This window comes from Pseudorca crassidens, chromosome 15 (assembly GCF_039906515.1).
Source record: "Pseudorca crassidens isolate mPseCra1 chromosome 15, mPseCra1.hap1, whole genome shotgun sequence".
In the NCBI taxonomy this organism is placed as follows: Eukaryota; Metazoa; Chordata; class Mammalia; order Artiodactyla; family Delphinidae; genus Pseudorca; species Pseudorca crassidens.
In genome coordinates, this window is record NC_090310.1 from 72,891,036 (window position 1) to 72,909,288 (window position 18,253).

At 45.8% G+C, this 18,253-nt stretch overlaps 1 protein-coding gene and 1 long non-coding RNA gene across 6 annotated transcripts in view; one reads left to right on the forward strand and one right to left on the reverse strand.

Moving 5' to 3' along the window:
• IFT52 (intraflagellar transport 52) overlaps positions 1-11,685 on the forward strand; it is a 32,941-nt gene extending 21,256 nt beyond the window's left edge. For 3 of the 4 annotated variants that reach the window (XM_067708193.1, XM_067708191.1, XM_067708194.1), the window contains 5 exons: positions 2,100-2,254; positions 6,160-6,247; positions 7,257-7,365; positions 9,461-9,606; positions 11,414-11,685. In XM_067708193.1, the coding sequence (XP_067564294.1) occupies positions 2,100-2,254; positions 6,160-6,247; positions 7,257-7,365; positions 9,461-9,606; positions 11,414-11,461 (546 nt within the window). In that variant the 3' untranslated portion in view covers positions 11,462-11,685. The remainder of the gene's footprint in view (positions 1-2,099; positions 2,255-6,159; positions 6,248-7,256; positions 7,366-9,460; positions 9,607-11,413) is intronic. The other variant, XM_067708192.1, reaches the window with a different exon arrangement.
• LOC137207860 (uncharacterized) lies at positions 7,486-17,014 on the reverse strand. Of its 2 annotated transcripts, none has more exons than XR_010935337.1 (2): positions 16,828-17,014; positions 7,486-7,966 (listed from the first exon to the last, which is right to left on the reverse strand). It is a non-coding gene; the product is annotated as an uncharacterized lncRNA (long non-coding RNA). The 2 variants fall into 2 exon arrangements; XR_010935336.1 differs by lacking the exon at positions 16,828-17,014 and adding an exon at positions 16,660-16,821.
• Between the last annotated feature and the right edge of the window lie 1,239 nt (positions 17,015-18,253).

The window sequence follows — 18,253 nt, forward strand, 5'->3', positions numbered from 1 at the left end:
TGTACAGTAAGAAATTCTGAAAATCTAAACTTCCTGTGATTTCACATCAGATCTTATTATGTTGGAATGGGTTTCAAACCCAGACAATAGCCCAGTTTCAAATGATATTTAATAAAATAATAGTTTGATAAAGAGCTGAAGGAATTTACATAACAAGTTTTAACCTCAAAATCTGCCAGGAAGTCATGAAAACCAGTGGTCTTGGGAGCACTCTTTTTATTTATTTATTTATTTTAACATCTTTATTGGGGTATAATTGCTTTACAGTGGTGTGTTAGTTTCTGCTTTATAACAAAGTGAATCAGCTATACATATATCCCCACATCTCCTCCCTCTTGCGTCTCCCTCCCACCCTCCCTATCCCACCCCTCTAGGTGGTCACAAAGCGCCAAGCTGATCTCCCTGGGGAGCACTCTTTGTATGTTTCTGTCTGGACATCTAAGTCCTTGCTACTTGTCTGAACTAGGATTTTGTAGCAGGCTTCTGTGCGGAGCTAAGAATCAGCCACGGGACCTTTGGGATTGCTGGGCCCATACTTACCTCTGTGCCATGACCCGAGTGTATGTTCTGCCATAGTCAGCACCCTTGTTACTGCTCTCACCTTCATCCCTGTCCTATTAGAGGGTTGAAGCCTCTACAACAGCCAAATAGTGCTAGGAAGGGCATTTATTTGTTGATGCTTCTCCCCCGTTTCTTGTCTAAAAAAAAAGTTTGAGAATTGGGGGAGTTTTCGACGCTTGGGATATAGGGAAAAGTGAGCCTGTGTGTCTTGACGTCTCATTTCCGTCACGCTCAGGCACGTTTCCCCAAGTGCTGGCTCTGGAGAATGTGGAACAGTATGTTGTGGGTGACTTCAGAGACCAGTTTTTAAAACTATCACCAAGTTGGCCTTGTTAGAAGTCAAGGCTAAATGCAGTTCAAAGGGAAATTAGGAATACACAGACTCCTGGTTGCCAGCATGCATTTATTTAAACTTCAATTTATTGCTCGACTAGGTAATGCCTTCACATAGTTTGGAATTCAAAAGCATACACAATGAACAGTCTTCCTTCTGTCTTTGCCCAGCCACTTGGTTCCCCTCCCCAGTGACAGCAGTCTTAGCAGTTTCTTGTATGTTCTTCCAGAGAGATTTTATAGAGAGATGAATATGCATATGTGTATGCTCTCCTTCCCCCTTGTTTTACCCAAATGGTGCTGTGTACGCTTTGTATATACACTGTCTAGCACCTTGCTTTTCACAATTACCAGTATGTCTTGGAGGTTTTTCTGTACTTATTCATAAAGAGCTTTCTTTTGATTGTTTTGTTTTTTGAAAACTGAATTTTCCATTATTTGTACTGTGGTATATTTAACTAGTCTCCTATTGATGGTCATTTAGGTTTTCCCGGTCTTTTACTGTTACCAACAGACAGCACATGTCATCATTAAGGGTTCTCAGCAGTGCTGCAGGCATGTCCTCGGCTAGGTGAGAAGGGCTGGGGTCTAGTGTCCAAGGAGGGGTTGCCTGTGCTGGGGTCACAGGTGGTTCGAACACAGGACAGGAGAGAAAGCAGAGTGTACGGCCCAGATGCTAGTGGGTGGAGAGAGGATAGATGTTGAAATGGTAGCTTGTGGACTTTCTTTTATGATTGTGTCTGTTTTCTCACTGATGTAGAAAATAAGATCATCAGCTAAAATTAAGAGATAGAAAATCATATTAGATGGTTGAAGTGACAGAAGGAAAGTGTTGCCTACGAGAATGGGAAAAGGGAATGATCTTGAGAATTTAATTGATGGCTGAGCACTCAAGATCAGTGTGTAATGAAAAGGAGACCAGTCAGCAGGGTTGTGCGTTTCTCCAGCCATATTCAGCTGTGTGCGGACCAGCATGAATCATTGCAGAGCTGGGTTTTGTCAGCGTTGGGGATTACCCAGGTGACCTTTGTCCTTCTTTCCACCGAGAGTGGCTTATTTAAGCTTTAGTTGTCAGTGATCATGAACAGTGAGATGTCTTAGCAAGAGAGTAGAAATATTGCAGATTTAGACCTGAGGCGCTGGAGACCAGACAGAGTAAATTCTTGCCCCTGCTATGCTGAAAGGAACCCTCTTGTGGCTTTCAGATTTCCGACTACATGATGCTGCCCGACACGGCCACCCTGTCCGAGCGGCTGCGAGTGTGTCTCCAGGAGGGCGATGAGAACCCTCGGGACTTCACCACCCTCTTCGACCTGTCCATCTACCAGCTGGATACCACTTCCCTCCCCAAGGTCATCAAGTCAGTACCTCGGCTCCCTCAGATCCTCTGCACGCCATTGAGTGTTCGGTTTGAAAACACTAGCCTTGGGGGCGGGAGTTAGGGGCACGGCAAGTGCGGTGTGCAAAACGTGTTCTCAGACCTGTGAGGAGGTTGGCCGAGACAGCTGGGAGTTTGGGGCGGGGCTCGATACAGAGGAAACTGCCAGCAGTTGTCAGTTCCTGCTGTGTTCCAGGCTCTGTATTGGACATTTAGAGAAACCAACTTGTTCCGGTTTGCCCAGGACATTCCTGATCTGAGCACAGGGAGTCCCACGTCCCAGAGACCCCCCTCAGTAAACCGAGGTGGGCAGTCACCCTGTAAGCACTCCACACTGTCCCTTCATTTAATACTTTCAGTGGTCCTCTGAGTTACCTGCCTCACTTCCAGCTGAGGAAACTGAGGTTTAGAGAGGGAAAGGATTCTCCCACGGTGGGAGCAGGGATCTCAAGCCAGGCCTGAGTGTCTTTCAGGCCAGTCCTTGACTCTGTTTCATGCCGGCTTTGTTGGTGGTGTTCTGCATCCCTAACAACAGGGGCAGGGCCTAACACTTTTGAGCATCTCTGGCCTGGCACAGGATCTACATCTGGATAAACCAAAGGCTGAAGGCACAGCTACAGATGATTGTCTAACGTCCTGGCCCTGTACTTATGTTCAGGGTCATCAAGCACTCATAGAGCTCTGACTGTGCTGAGCACTGTACCTAAAGTGTATGGTTTTATGGAGGAGACAGACAAAAGCTGTGATGCAAGGTTAATCTAATGCTAAACGTGAAATGTAAAACTGGAGGCCATGGCATAATGAGGAAAGAGAATTCGATTCTGACTGGGGTGAGCAGGGAAGGCTTTAAGAAAGAGGGGCCGTTTTAGCCAGGCATTGAGGATTTCAAAAAACATTTCTGGGTGACTTGTGTCTGCTTGGCCCTCTGATGGATGGCGCACTTTAAGGGGTGAGAGGATTTCAGGAGATGGTTTGGGGTGTTGGGAGAGAACATTCTGCAGGGAGGTTGCTTTCTGAGCAAAGGCAGGGTATGTCCAGGCAAGGAAGTTCATTCCTAGTTGCCATTTGAACTGCATTTAGCCTTGACTCCTAACAAGTACCATGTTAATTTTTTTATGTACGTTGCTTTATCATGTACTAATCACAATACAGTTATTATCCCTGTTTTACGTATGAGGACACTGAGGCACAGAAAAAGTAAGCGAGTTGCTTAAGGTCACGCGGCTAGGTTTTGGTGGCACCTGAATTTGCATCCAGCCGCTCCTAACCCTGAACCTGGGAAGAAATTATCTGGAGATTTATTACTGTAGGAAGTTAGAGAGTCTCTGAAAAAGAGGACAACACTGACACCCCCAGAGCTGCCGGGGCATCTCTGTCACCCCCTCACCACCTGCGGCCTGCGGGTGGCAGCCAGGTTGTAAGTCCTGCCTGCACATTTGGCTCTTCATTTGCACTTTGGTTTTGAGCTCTGATGTTCTCCTTCTAACTCAGGGCTTTTCTTAGGATAACAAAGGTTCCATCAGGCTGCTCCGCTGGCTGCTTCCAGTCCGACCGGCTTCTGCCGTTTTGACTTGCTTCTCTCCTGATGCAGGTGGGCCAGGCCATCACGACCATTCTTCAGCGTTGAATGAGGGACTGATTGGAACTGTCTGCTGTTTTAGTGTCGGCAGAGTCAGGTGGTGGATGTTTCAGAGGCTTGGACGGCTCCTTTAATTGTATTTGTCTTTCATACCACAGCAAAGGGCAGGAGTTACTGGTTTACAGTTTCTGTATGGAGCTCTTAGGTATTTTTATTCGCATGTAACAACTTTTGAATGCAGTTTCTCTTTTTGAATAAAAATTGCATTCGTCATTAAATATTTATGTCAGCTGTAGGGTATTGCTCTGAAGTGACTTCATTTGTCCAGCCGGTCTTTATTGATGCCTGTGGGGTGTGAGGTAGAGACAAACAGTGTGGCAGTCCCTGCCCTCAGAGTTCATGGTGGGATGCAGAGTGAGACATGGGTGGTGAAAATGCACCACCAGAGGTCAGGCCAGAGTATTCTGGAATATAGAGCAGCCCCATTTCACAGATTTGTGTGTAGCAGTGGCATTTATTCTTGCCCTTTTCCCATATTGATCATCTTTCTGAATTAGGTTTTGCTTGCTTTTAAGATTAGCTTCTCCACCCATTCCCCACCCCCATCAAGTACATGTTGGCTACTAGTAGGAGGATGATTTGGGCAGGTGGTGAGCCGAGTGGAGAAAGGGAAGACTTAGTGGAATTTATTTTATTATTTACACAGGGCTTCAGCACAGTCAGCTCTACCTAGGGACAGAAAACAGAATGTCATGGCTAGAATGACCAAGGCCAGGACTTGGCATCAGGGTTCTTTATGTGTGGGTACTAGAACCTTTAGCTTAGAACTGCCTCTAATTCTGCCATCTGGGTAGACTGAGTCGCGGGGCTTCTGGTTGGCAGGGATTAGCCAGGTCTGAGTTCTGACCTTGCCTTTGTTGCTTCCTAAGCACATGACCTTGGGGAGCTACTTCAACTCTATACCTCTGTTTCCTCTTCTGTAAGAGATTACACCCACTGTCCAGGGCTGTTTTGAGGATTACATTAAATAAGTGCCTCCCACAGGGTCAGGCACAGCACGTGGCATGTGGTAGATGCTCAAGAAAAGTTATTTCTCTTCTCTCCGTGGGGATCATCTGCTCATTGCTAGGATAGACGCCTCCCAAGCATCTTGGACTAGTGGAGGTGGTGACGGCATAAGCTCAGCTAGCCATCTTTCTGCGGTCATAGACCTGTCTCCTTTCTCAAAGCACCCCTACAGAGAAACAGTCATGAACTTTGTCCACACCCCTTGGCATTTGCTTGCTTAGATGAATTTTGAAAGGCCACAACTGAGCACACAATTTAAGTTGGGTGAGTGAGTATATTTTAATTTGCCTCATTCCCAGAGGAGGTCACAGAGCTAGTACAATCTATACCCCGATGCAGAAGGTCAAATTAAGGTTTGGGAGGACGGAGGCAAAGGGGAAGCTGCAATAAAAAAACTACCGTGGGGGAAGGTCAGCCCTTGACTCCATTAACTCCTTCGTGCCGTTCTCACTCCGCCACAGCTGCTCTGGCTGCCCTGCTGTTCCGTGAAAATGTCTCGCTCCCCGTTCCCTCTTCTTGCTCTGGCCTCTGCCTGGGACGCCTCTGAGGGAGACTGCCTGACCTGCCCCTCCCCTCACTCAGGGCTGCTCTGGCAAAGCCCCACTCCCTGCCCCTTCCCTGTCTCTGTCCCTCTCTCCAGATTTGCTTTTCTTCCTAATGCTTATTAATCCCTGGCATCTTGGCTTTTGTTTATTGTGTGTCTCTCTTCCGCTAGAATGTCAGTCCCATGAGGGCCTGCCTTGGTCTCTTTTTTCCCCTGCTGCCGTACTCCTGGCAGATAAAACTGCCTGGTACACAGTAGGTGTTCAGTAGATGTTTGTGGAGTGAATGAGCACACAGAAGTGCATATCCTGTGGATCTGTTCAGTCGCCAGAAGCAGACTTCAGATTTGACTCGTGTCTCTTGATGGTGAAAACAAATAAGGAAACACAGTGAGTTACAGGATTCACGGTGTCCAGTGGGTAAAAATTAAAAGCCTATTTAGGAGAAGCCCGATAGGAAACTTGAATGAACTTTCCCTTTCAGTTCTCAATAAAGTCATGCCGTCTGTTGCAGTAGAGAAGATTCCTGAAAGGATCATTACATTACGTGTAACAATACATTTTGTGTGATTTTTATTTTTTTTGCCAAAGTGCTGAGCCTCCTGATCGTTGGAGACGAGCACCGTGAGATCAGTTAGACATGCTTTGCATCAGTGTCTCATCTTGATTCCTGCTTTTTTATCTTCTTCTTAACACAGGGCTCATGAACAGCTAAACGTGAAACATGAACCTCTCCAGCTCATCCAACCTCAGTTTGAAACGCCGCTGCCAGCCCTTCAGCCAGCGGTCAGTGGGTGTGTGTGGGGCATCCTGCCGCGGAGCCCTGCTGTTTGCCCCTCCCTCACCAGCTGGCCTCCTGTGGGGCTGGCTTCCTCATGGGGTCATGTTTCTCTGGCTCAAAACATGCATAGAGACTAAACCTGTTAGTATTCTACAGGGACTTCCATTTGGTGTAGTTCCCAACTGAGGAATCACGGGTGTGGACCTCTCTGGCTGTTAAACGTTTCCTGTCTTGTGGGGTTGAAGGGCATGTATGAGAACACCTGGCTGAAAAGGAGGAAGAGCTTTGTGCTAGAAAGCTTTGAGCTCTCCAGGCAACAGGCACTCAGATTCACAGCACAGTTCTAAGAGCCCAGGGGACAGTCATGTGTCTATAGGTTATTTTTCAACATTCCAGTCCAGCGTGAGCTCCACTTGCCTTCAAAATTGTCTTATCCCACCACATTCTGGAAGGTTATGAGCCAGTTGGCTTCACCTTGGTAACCTGAAAATCGGCCACAGTGGAAGTGTTTACAAAACAGGAAATGACAAATGCTACAGATGAGGCCTCTTGTTTTGAGTGATAGCTCAACATTTATCAGCACACCACTGCCTCATACCTGCAAATTCTGGCTATAAGTTCAGCACTTTCTACATTAATCTACATCTGTTTCCCCAATTTCTGTCCCTGAAGAACTCATCATCAGATGAGAAACGACTCATGCAATCAAGTGTTCAACACAAATTTGCACAAAATGCAAATAAGCCAGATAAGCCCCAAGCTGTGTGTCCTTGCATGAGTTGGTACATGCAAGGGCGCTGGTACATCAGCTTGGCGAGTTTGGCGGCGTGCTTGGAGCTGGTTCTACTGGGTTGCTTGCACTGGGCCGCCGTATTGCTTGCCGTGGCCTCATGGGTTAGGGCGGAAGGAGGTGATGGGCGCTGGGCGGTTCTTCGTCTCATTTTCCTTACATCTCATCACCGTCAGTTATGGCTTTGGATGCGCTCTTTCATGAAAGACTTTATTGCCTTTTAGGTTTTCCCTCCTAGCTTCAGGGAATTATCACCCCCTCCGCTGGAGCTGTTTGACTTAGATGAGACGTTCTCCTCTGAGAAGGCCCGGCTTGCTCAGATCACCAATAAGTGTGAGTGTGGTCAAATTCTTGTTTGTTTTCTTTTGTGAGTTTTATAAATTGTGAATTTCTGAGATTTGCCGTGAAAGAAAGCTTAGAGTTTGTTTAGGGAGAACAGAATGTGAATGGAAGTATAAAAGCACAGTTTTTGTTTATTTCATGTGAATGATGTGGCTTGTTTCCCTAGGGGTCAGTTAGCTCAGTGAGCTAGAACATGGTGCCAGGCAGAGGCCAGGGTCTCAGCTTTAATTCCTGTGTGTCTTTAGTTCTGACCTGTTGGGTGACTCCAGGATGAATTCTGACTCTGGCTGCCTCTTAGCAAACCTAGGCCATTGGTCACAGGAGCCGCTGAATAAAAAAATTCAGTCAGGGCCAAGAGAATTACAGAGACTTCAAATTGGAAGGGATTCTAGAGAGATTCAAGTGTGCCCACCCTGACCCGTGGGTGAGGAAATGAGGCTCCGGGCTGCACAGCTGCAGGGTGAGTGATGTTCCCGACTCTCAGCCCCGTGCTCCTCCTGACATGCCCTTCCTCCAGCACAGCAGGTGGGCCTGCACACATGGATTCGGAGACAGAAAATTGAGGCAGTGACCCCACTCCTGGGAGTCTAACCTAGGGAGATAAATGAAGGTACACAGATGACTACGACATTACTTATTAAAAAATAAAATACAGTTGGGAATAGCCTTAGTGTTCACTCACAGGGAAATGGTAGTAAATTGCACCACATTCAATCAGTGGGACAATATGTAGTCATTATAAAAGAGGCTTACAAAGGCCAGGGGGTGACACTGAGATTCCTAAATGAAGAAAGCAAGATATAAAACTGCACTTAGAGTAGGATCCCAACTATGTGAACATCTATATGTGCTCGAAGACCAGAAAGGAATGTGCAAAAATGAAAATAGTTCAATGTCAGACACCTTTACTGCATCTCTGTTCCATGCCAGGCATTGTGGTAGGTGCTAGGCAATCAGAAATTAGCAAGACCTAGTAATTAGTCCAGTGGGAATAATAGACCTGTGAAGGATCAGACCCTTTGACCATGCGTTTCTGTTTCTAGCGGTTTATCCTGCAGAAATCCTAGTAGAAATGCATAACAGAAAAGATATAGAGATATTAATTGTAGCATTCAAAAAATAGACAACAACAGTCTAATAGTCTATCAGTAGGAGAATTGGTTTAAAAAAAAATGAGACAAAGTGGAATATTATACATCTGTTAAAAGAAAGATGTGGAGCATAAGCTTTGACTGGAATGTCCATGTTACATTGTTAACTGATGACAGCAACTTACAGAACTATTATAGTTTGATCCCCTGTTTTTACACATATGTAGACATGTAGACATACATGGCAGTAATTACCCTAGGAAGTATTGGTGGGGGTAGAGCTAGAGTGAGAGAACACTTCTATCATAACTTTAAAAATGCAAATCAGAGGGGAAGAAAAGAAATTACAGTATAGTGTAAGTAGGGCAGTAATGGCTGTCCATCCTTGATACAGGACTGGGGATGGTTACACAGAGAATTATGGATGATTTTTTGTTTCTTTTATTTCCTTTCCTATAATATTGCTATAGTAAATGCTATTTAAAATACCCCTGGGACTTCCCTGGCAATACAGTGGTTAAGACTCCACGCTTCCATTGCTTGGGGCGCGGGTTTGATCCCTGGTCAGGGAACTGAGATCCTGCAAGCTGCGTGGTGCGGCCAAGAAATTTTTTTAAAATAAATAATATAAATAAAATACGCATATGTCCTTCACATAATGATCCTTGCGGCAATCAGAGAATGGTACTTTGATTCCCCGCTGGTGGGTCCTGTTCTTTGTAACGTAGGAATGCCAGATCTGGTGATAGCGAGCCAGAACCTGGCTAGCTTTATTCTAATTAGGAGTGTCACACTTTTGTCCTAATTTACAAAAACAGCACATCAGAGATCTCTACAGTTTGTCACTGTTTAAGTCCTTTGGTCACATTACCCAAGGGAGAGGTGAGTGATCTTGAGAGATGTAGGAACCTGACAGGGATACCCAAACCACAGTAAGTCTGTACTTGGGGAAGGGCAGAGTCACGGGTGAACCTAACTGCCCCAGCTGTGCTTAGGTACTGAAGAAGACCTGGAATTCTACATCAGGAAGTGTGGTGACATCCTTGGAGTCACCAATAAACTACCAAAGGACCAGCAAGATGCCAAACATATCCTCGAGCACATCTTCTTCCAAGTGGTGGAATTCAAGAAATTGAACCAGGTACAGAACCCAGAAGGCCCACTCAAGTGGGAGTCCTTCCAGTGGTGATATGATCCATAAACTGGACTTCTCGTGTTCCACGCCATTCATTCTGCGGGCATTTCACTAGCTACTAGGTGAACAAAACAGGTGACGTTCCCTGCACTTCTGGGACATATATCTAGCTGGAGGAGACAGTAAACAATAAACGTAATATATAAGTAAATCACATAGGATGCTAGGAGATGATAAGCACTATTAAAAAGTAGAGCAGGGTCAGAGGGATCAGTGTGCTGAATGTGGTGATATTAAATTAAATAGGGTGGTCAGGATAGGCCACACTACAAAGCTGACATGGGAGCAAAGACTTGAAGGTGTTGAGGGAGTTGGCCATGGAGATAGCTGGGGGACAAGTGTCACAGGCAGAGAGAAGACCTGTGCAGAGTCCCTAAGGCTGGGCTCTGCCTGGCTTGTTTGAGGGACAGCGGTAATGCCTGTGTGGCTGGAGATAACTGAACCAAGGATGGAGCAGCAGGACGTGAGGTCAGCACCTTATGTTAGAAATCATCTCGCCCAGGGCTGAGGACCAAGAACTTAAAAATTATGCCTGGCCTTCATCTTGCGTATCCCTGGACAGGATTTCTAAAATTAAATGTCCAACCAAGGTTGGTAAATGGGCATTCATTTATATACTACTGATGAGAGAATAAGCTGGTTCCACTTTTATGGAGATATTTTTTATAATATCGTTCAGAAGCCCTAAATATATATATATATATATATATATATATATATGCCTTTGACCCAGCAATTCTAATGCTTAGAATTTGTCTTAATAATATAATCCTGGGATTTCCCTGGTGGTCCAGTGGTTAAGACTCCACACTTCCACTGCAGGGGGCACAGATTCAATCCCTGGGCGGGGAACTAAGATCCTGCATGCCATGTGGCGTGGCCAAAATATATATACATATTCTGAATGTGTGCAGATTTACCAGTCAGGATGCTCAGTGAAGCACTGTTTTAATTGAAGAAAAACTTTCATCTGTAGGGAACAAGTACCTAGGGTGCATCCATAAGATTAAGAATGTTTAGAAGGATGTTTAAGGACTTAGGAAGACATTCATGATACAGTGAATGGGGTGGGGGGAAAGGACTATAAAACAGTATAAAGAGAATGTCCATCTTTCATACACACACACACACACTCGATTTTAGATGCTGAACAGAAAGACTGATTAGGATCTGAGCCACTACTGGCGGGAGCTGGCTCTGCTGTGTACTCATACTATAATATATGCCTCGTATGTGCCGGCCTGCTGCTAGATGTCAGGGCTGTGGCGGTGAATGCTGTCGTTGCTGTCTGCCTGAGCTACGTGCAGTGAGCGAGACAGGAACATCTGAGCAATTAGAGTGCTCTGAGATCAGTACCAGGAAAGCAACTCAGAGGCAAGGTATTGGTATACTTGCTCAGCACTGAAATGTGGGATGGGGGCCAGGTAGATTCCCAGCAGTACTTACCTTGGTGGCAAGGCAGGGTCAGGCCCCTAAGGCCAAGGTAAGAAGTCTGGTGTGGTGTCTGCATCAGTACCTTCAAATGTATTTGCTCCCCATTCATCATGGTGGGTGGTGGGCTGTGGTCAAAGCCCTGTCCTGGTCGTGAAAACTTAATCCTCGGGCTGGATTTAGCCTTAAAGCCCAGAGATTAGCTATGTGTCCCAATCAGTGATGATTTAGAATCTCTAATCAAAGTCCAAAACAACAAAGAGTTCACATTTTAGGTTTCGAACTGAAATTCTAAAATTCTCTGTCTTATTCCCTCATCCAGGAACATGATATTGATACAAGTGAAACGGCATTCCAGAACAATTTCTGAGGACCAAGCCTCTTCAAGGATTTTTCTGCCTCCAGATTCTCTCTTTATAAACTTTTTGAATTGTCCCTCAATTCTTTATCAAAATTGTCTATACAGTCTTTCTTCTATGAGCTGTGGAAGGTCTGTGCATCTTCTATAGTGCCCAGAGAGGGATAACATTTCTAACTTCTGTAAGGTATGTTCCATTTTTTAAATTAAACCTGTTTGAATCTGTATTTTTATAATTTATGCATCAGTCTTTCATTGAAGTCTTTTCTTTCGACTCCAGTTCTAGATTTGAGTCTCTTTTATCAGAAGCATGAATAACTCTCAAGCTTATGAATACTGTACAGCTTTTGGACTAGCTCAAAAGGATAGAAAACAAACTTAACCCACAGTCTGTTTGCCCCACTGTACCTAATGAAAAAGGTAAAATAGTTGATAGGTATCTTCTTTACATAGCTTACTCACTCCTTCATCTCCCAGCTGCACACAGGCACAACCATTTGGAGGCTGTTGCCTTCACCCACACTTTGTCCCTCTCCTCTGAGCTCCTGCCACTCAGTTCTATCATCGTTTTAGGTTATAATGCAGGGCAAAATGTGATCATCTGTCCCAAGGACAATGGGAGAGACTGTACCTGCTTGAATGGAGCAGTTGATGTGGAAATGCACAGCATTTGTGCAAATGTACTGGAGACACTGGGAACCAGCTTTGGGGAAAGCCTGAAAGCCAGATAGAAGATTGCAAAACCACTGCCAGTGTGTAAGGGGTATGGTGCAATGGGAATAGCTTAGCTGGTGGGTTCTGTAAAGATAGAACTTTGGAAGGAAGGCCCTTAGGGGGAGTGTCATATAACTCCAAGAGGAAGTAACAAGAGTGCGGATTTAAGATGCTGTTGTAGGAAAGGTGGCATTCTGAAATAGATTTGGTCTGGGCGTTAGAGGTCAGGTTGGCAAGATTTTGAGCCTGACTGCCTGGGACAGTGGTGGAGTTTTTGGAAGACGGGGATTCTGAGGTGTGAGCTGTTGCAGAGCATAGGAGCCAGCTGAGACAGTGGCAATACGTGCAAGTGGTAATAACCAGTAAATAGCTAGAAATACCTAACTAAGGCTTAGGAAAGGTGTCCAGTCTCAAGACCTGAGTTGTTCACATGGAGTTGGATAATTGAAGCCAGGAAAATAGTCTGTCGAGGAATTAACATTTTTGGAAGTTCATTTTTTGAAATTTGTATTGGAGTCTAGTTGCTTTACAGTGTTGTGTTAGTTTCTGCTGTACAGCCAAGTGAATAGTTATACGTATACATATATCTCCTCTTTTTTAGATTTCCTTCCCATTTGGGTCACCACAGAGCATTCAGTAGAGTTCCCTGTGCTATATAGTAGGTTCTCATTAGTTATCTATTTTATACATTTTTGGAAATTTAAAACCTTGGGGAGAAAGGCTCAAGTCACATCCTGAATTTCAAATGATTTTTTCATGTTAAGGCTCTGCAGGCTTCCATTCTCTGACACTGAAGCCCTAGTGCAGGGCTTATTCAGAGTAGCCAAGCCAGAACACAGTGTTAGGGATGGGGGAGGCCACTTTGCTCAAAGGGCAGACCTGGGGGCCAGCTGAGAACAAGCAGCTCTGGAACAGCAGGGAGTGTCATGGAAATGTATTTGGAATACGTTCCAAAAATGTGCTCAACAATTACCTCCCATCCCATGTGCTCTTCTCTTACGCTGTGGTTTTGGTTCTCCTGCCATTGAGAGGTGAGATCTCTGTTCCCTCCCTCTCAATCTGGCACTATGTTACTGACACTGTGACTTCTGAGGCTAGGTCATAAAAGGCTATACAGCTTCTGCCTGGTTCACTTGGGGCACTCGGAGCCTCCATACAAGTCTGTGGCCACCTGGATAGGCTACGTGGATATGCCACGTATAGATGTTCTGGCCAACAGCCAGAGGTCCCAACCTGTACGAGCATCACCTGCTAAACACGTGAATGAAGAGGACTCCAAACATGAAGTCACCCCTAGTCTGTTGAGTTGTCCTAGTTGAGTTCCCAGACATCATGGAGCCGAGACAAGCTGTCTCTGCTCTGACCTTCCTGAATTCCTGACCCACAGAATCTATGAACATAATAAAATGGCAGTTTTAAGCCATTAATTTGGAGTAAACTGTTATGCAGCAGTAGATAATAGTTTTGTTATTGAGGTAACACTGGTGTATAACATTCTGTGTTTCATGTGTACATTTCTACTCCTCTGTTTCCTACAGTGTGCTCACCACCATAAATTTAGTTTCCATCTGTCGCCACAGTTGATCCCTTTTATCCATTTTGCCCTCCCCCCTGCCTCTTCCCCTCTGGTAACCACTACTCTGTTCTTTGTATCTACGTGTTCATACCTACAATTTTATTTTTTATCTTTTTATAAATTTACTTATTTTATTTATTTATTTTTGGCTGCGTTGGGTCTTCATTGCTGCGTGTGGGCTTTTAGTTGCAGCGAGCGAGGGCTGCTCTTTATTGTGGTGCGCGGGCTTCTCATTGCAGTGGTTTCTCTTGTTGCAAAGCATGGGCTCTAGGTGCACGGGTTTCAGTAGTGGCACAAGGGCTCAGTAATTGTGGCTCGCAGGCTTAGTTGCTCTGCGGCATGTAGCATCTTCCTGGACCAGGGCTCAAATCCGTGTCCGCTTCATTGGCAGGCGGATTCTTAACCACTGCGCCACCAGAGAAGTCCCATACCTACAATTTTAGAAGGAACTTTTTGGATCTGAATCTAATCCAACTTCCCTTTCCAACTGGGACACAGAGGACTAGGGAAACCTAGGTCCAGAGGAGCACTGCCTGCCTGCTAACCTGGAGCTTCTCCCCCCACACTACTGACTCGAGAAGGTTCCTCGGAGGAAGCAAGGCCTGTCCTGCCATGCGTCAGCTGCCTTTTCCCCTTCGTCTATGGGTGACTGTGGCAAGGATGTATGTTTTTCCCCAACTTCTTATGAAAAACTTGAACCATACAGAAAAGTGGTAAGAATAGTACAATAAACACCAGTACCCACCACCTACTTTCAAAAGTTAACATATTGCCATGTATACTTGATGTGTGTATAATTTTTCTTACTGAACATCTGAAATTAAACTTCAGACATTATAATACTTTACCCCTTAATATACATCATTGTATAACTACAACACACCATTATCATACCTAATATTTAATATTTATTCAGATGTCTCCCAACTGTCCCCAAAATGTTTTATAGATGTTTTTTCAAGCCAGGATCCAGTCAAGTTTCACATATTGGATTTGTCTCTTTAGTTTCTTTAAATCCAATACACAGTCTCCCTACCCCTTTCTTTGGTTCCTTTTTCTTTCCTTTTTTTTTTTTAAATGACATTGCCTTTTTGAAGAGACTAAATTAGGTGTCCCACATTATAGATTTATCTGATTAACTTGTCCCTTTATCTCCTTTATTTCCTGCATACTGGAAGTTAGACATAAAAGGCTAGCTTTGAATTAAACATTTTTGGCAAGAATATTTCATAGGTGATGCTATGTATAATGTCAGATTGGTCCAGTATTAGTGAAGTTAAGTCTAAACAATTGGTTAAGATAACGAGCAGGGCTGTTTTTAAATTCAAACATGAGCCCTTTATCCCAGATGCTGTTCACCTATGTGCACATACTTTTTCTGGCACATAAACCACTTGAGATGAAAAAGTTAACTGACTCGAACAAGTGTTTCAACTTCACTCTTTAAAAAAAAACACATACACACAAAACAACAATAAAGTGGTAGTACCAGTCCTAGCAGGTAGCAGCAAAAAAAAAAATTGTTGGAGACTTTGTTGAACTCAAAAAATCTCTCATCAGAGAAATGTTGGTATCAAAACGAAGAGGAGGGGGCTTCCCTGGTGGTGCAGTGGTTAAGAATCCTCCTGCCAATGTAAGGGACACGGGTTCGATCCCTGGCACGGGAAGATCCCACATGCCGTGAAGCAACTAATCCCGTGTGCCACAACTACTGAGCCCACGTGCCACAACTACTGAAGGCTGCGCACCTAGAGCCGGTGCTCCGCAACAAGAGAAGCCACGACAATGAGAAGACTCCACTCACCACAACTAGAGAAAGCCCGCGCTCAGCAATGAAGACCCAACACAGCCATAAATAAATAAATAAATTTATTTATTTAAAAGAAAAATGAAGAGGAGGGACTTCCCTGGTGGCCCAGTGGTAGAGAATCCACCTTGCAATGCAGGGGACGCAAGTTCGATCCCTGGCCTGGGGAACTAAGATCCCACATGCCACAGGGCAACTAAGCCCACGGGCCACAACTACTGAGCTCTCACACCTCAACTAGAGTCCGCGTGCCACAAACTACAGAGCCCACGCTCTCTGGAGCCTGCACGCCACAACTAGAGAGAGAAAACCCGCACTTCCCAACTAGAACGAAGCCTGCGGGCTGCAACGAAGAGCCAGTGTGCCACAACTAAGACCCTATACAGCCAAAAATAAATAATAAGTAAATAAATATTAAAAGAAAAAAAAAAGGGCTTCCCTGGTGGCGCAGTGGTTGAGAGTCCGCCTGCCGATGCAGGGGGCGCGGGTTTGTGCCCCGGTCCAGGAAGATCCCACATGCCGCGGAGCAGCTGGGCCCGTGAGCCATGGCCGCTGAGCCTGCGCGCCCGGAGCCTGTGCTCCGCAACGGGAGAGGCCGCAACAGTGAGAGGCCCGCGTGCCGCAAAAAAAAAAACAAAAAACGAAGAGGTGATAACATAATGAGAGAGATGTATGGGTGACAAAGGGTCTCTCCTCCCGCAAGAGCACGGAGGAAAACTTGAAGTATCTTATGATAGATCATAGATCCATTGTGTGGCTTTTGCTAAGTTACTTCTTATTCATAAAATCATATGTGAGACGTTTTCAAACTCTCCCGTAAAAGGTCCTAGAGCGCTACGTATGCCGTAAGGAAATTTAAATTTAAAAAATTTTAGGTAATACGTAAGCACGGGGCTGAAGGATGTTGAAAGAATTTCACCCTCTTTAGCCATTCAGTTCCTCTTTCTGCAACCAATGTTATTAATTTCTTCCGCTGCCTTCAAGAGACAGGAAGAAATATATACTTTAAAAAGAGTAATAAATCTTGCTTATACCAAATTTTAACACGAAGCCCACTAATGATTCATCCTAGGGTTGCGCTCCTGCAGCTCACAATGCGAGAGAGAAATTAACCTCGTAAGAGTTGCTGACGGTGACAAATAGCGTGAAGGAAACCTGCAGTGTCAGAGGCTTGTGCAGGGCTTGCTGAGCCACACGGCGAGCCAGGGACGGCTCGAGGTTGAAGGGGGTCAACCGGGCTCCGGGCCGTGACCGCCATAGTGTCGGAGGCCGGCGACGTACCTGCCCTGCTCCCTCTCCTCCCCCGGGCCTTTCACCCGTCCTCTCACGATCAGGATCCCAGGGAGTATGGCTCAGAGGGCGCGGGGCCGGCGGGGGTCACCGGGCGAGACCGCGTCGCGGGGAAAGTCTGCGGGAGCTCCACAGCCCAGCAGCCGGGATCCAACCTAACCCCAAGCTCGCGCCCTATAATGACGTCAGGCGGTGCGCCTCCCGCGATGCCTCGCGCGGAGCCGGAGCCGGAGCGCGCGCCTGGAAGTGGGCCGGCTCTGGGCGGAGGCGCGGGCCCCGCGGTCAGACGGCCTGGGATCTTCGGCCTTTATTCACTAGTTGGACCCCTCGAAACAGGTCACGTCTCTTGTCCCTGCTCACTGTGGGCGGCGAGAGACTGCCAGGTGGACTCCAAGGCCTGATTTTCCCTCTCCATCTTCACAGAGGTGGGTGATGTTACCTTCAAGTGCGGCCGCGGGGCCTGGCCGGGCTGGGCCGTGCAGGTGGTTTCCACCCGCCTCTGGACTAGGCCTTGGTGTCCGTCGTTCGTTCCCTCCCTGAATTTGTGCCCTAACTCCTTAATCCGCGACTCCTTCCAGCTTGATTGCTGAACTGCAAGTGGCCATGTTACAAAAGGAAGAACTAAATGTTTGTGAAAGCTGATGCCCCAGAAGGCCCAGGATAAGAAGTCAGAGGTGTGGGCTAGACGTGGTGTGTGTATTAAAGCAGTCCAGGATCCTGGCTCTTCTCTTGGAGTCTCATACCCCTCATCAGGAATGCAAGAGATTTGCATTAGTTCCCCGATTGACCAGGGATGGAACCCGTCCCCCATGAAGTGGCAGTGCGGAGTCCTAACCACTGGACCGCCAGGGAATTCCCAGAAGGTTTCTAAGAGACCAAATTCTCACCCTTTGCGATTGCATAAATGAGGACACAGCTGGGGCGGGCATGAGTCTGGACAAGCCCACGCAGGGTTGATTGCCCTGTTCTGTGGTCAATGACCCCACACTTCTCCCAGTGATTGAAGAGGGACCCCTAGAGTCATGCAAATGGAACATATCCATCACTCCCCAAAACGTCCTCGTGTCCCTTTGTCATCCCTTCTCTACAACCACTGTCACTTTAGATTGGTTCTGTCACTAGATTGGTTTGCAATTTCTGGAGTCGTGTGTAAATGGAATCACAAAGTGTGTACTCTTTGTCTTCTTTCAGCCTAATTATTTTGAGATTCACATTGTATAAGTAATTCCTTTTTATTGTCAGAGTGGATATATTTGTTTTATATCTATAATTTGTTTATCCAGTTACCTGTTGATGGACATTTGGGGTGTTTCCAGTTAGGGGCTATTACAAATAAAAGTATGTAAAAGGCTCTGTGTGAACATGTGCATTCATTTTTCTTGGCTCCATATGGCTGGGTCATATGGTAGGTGTATAT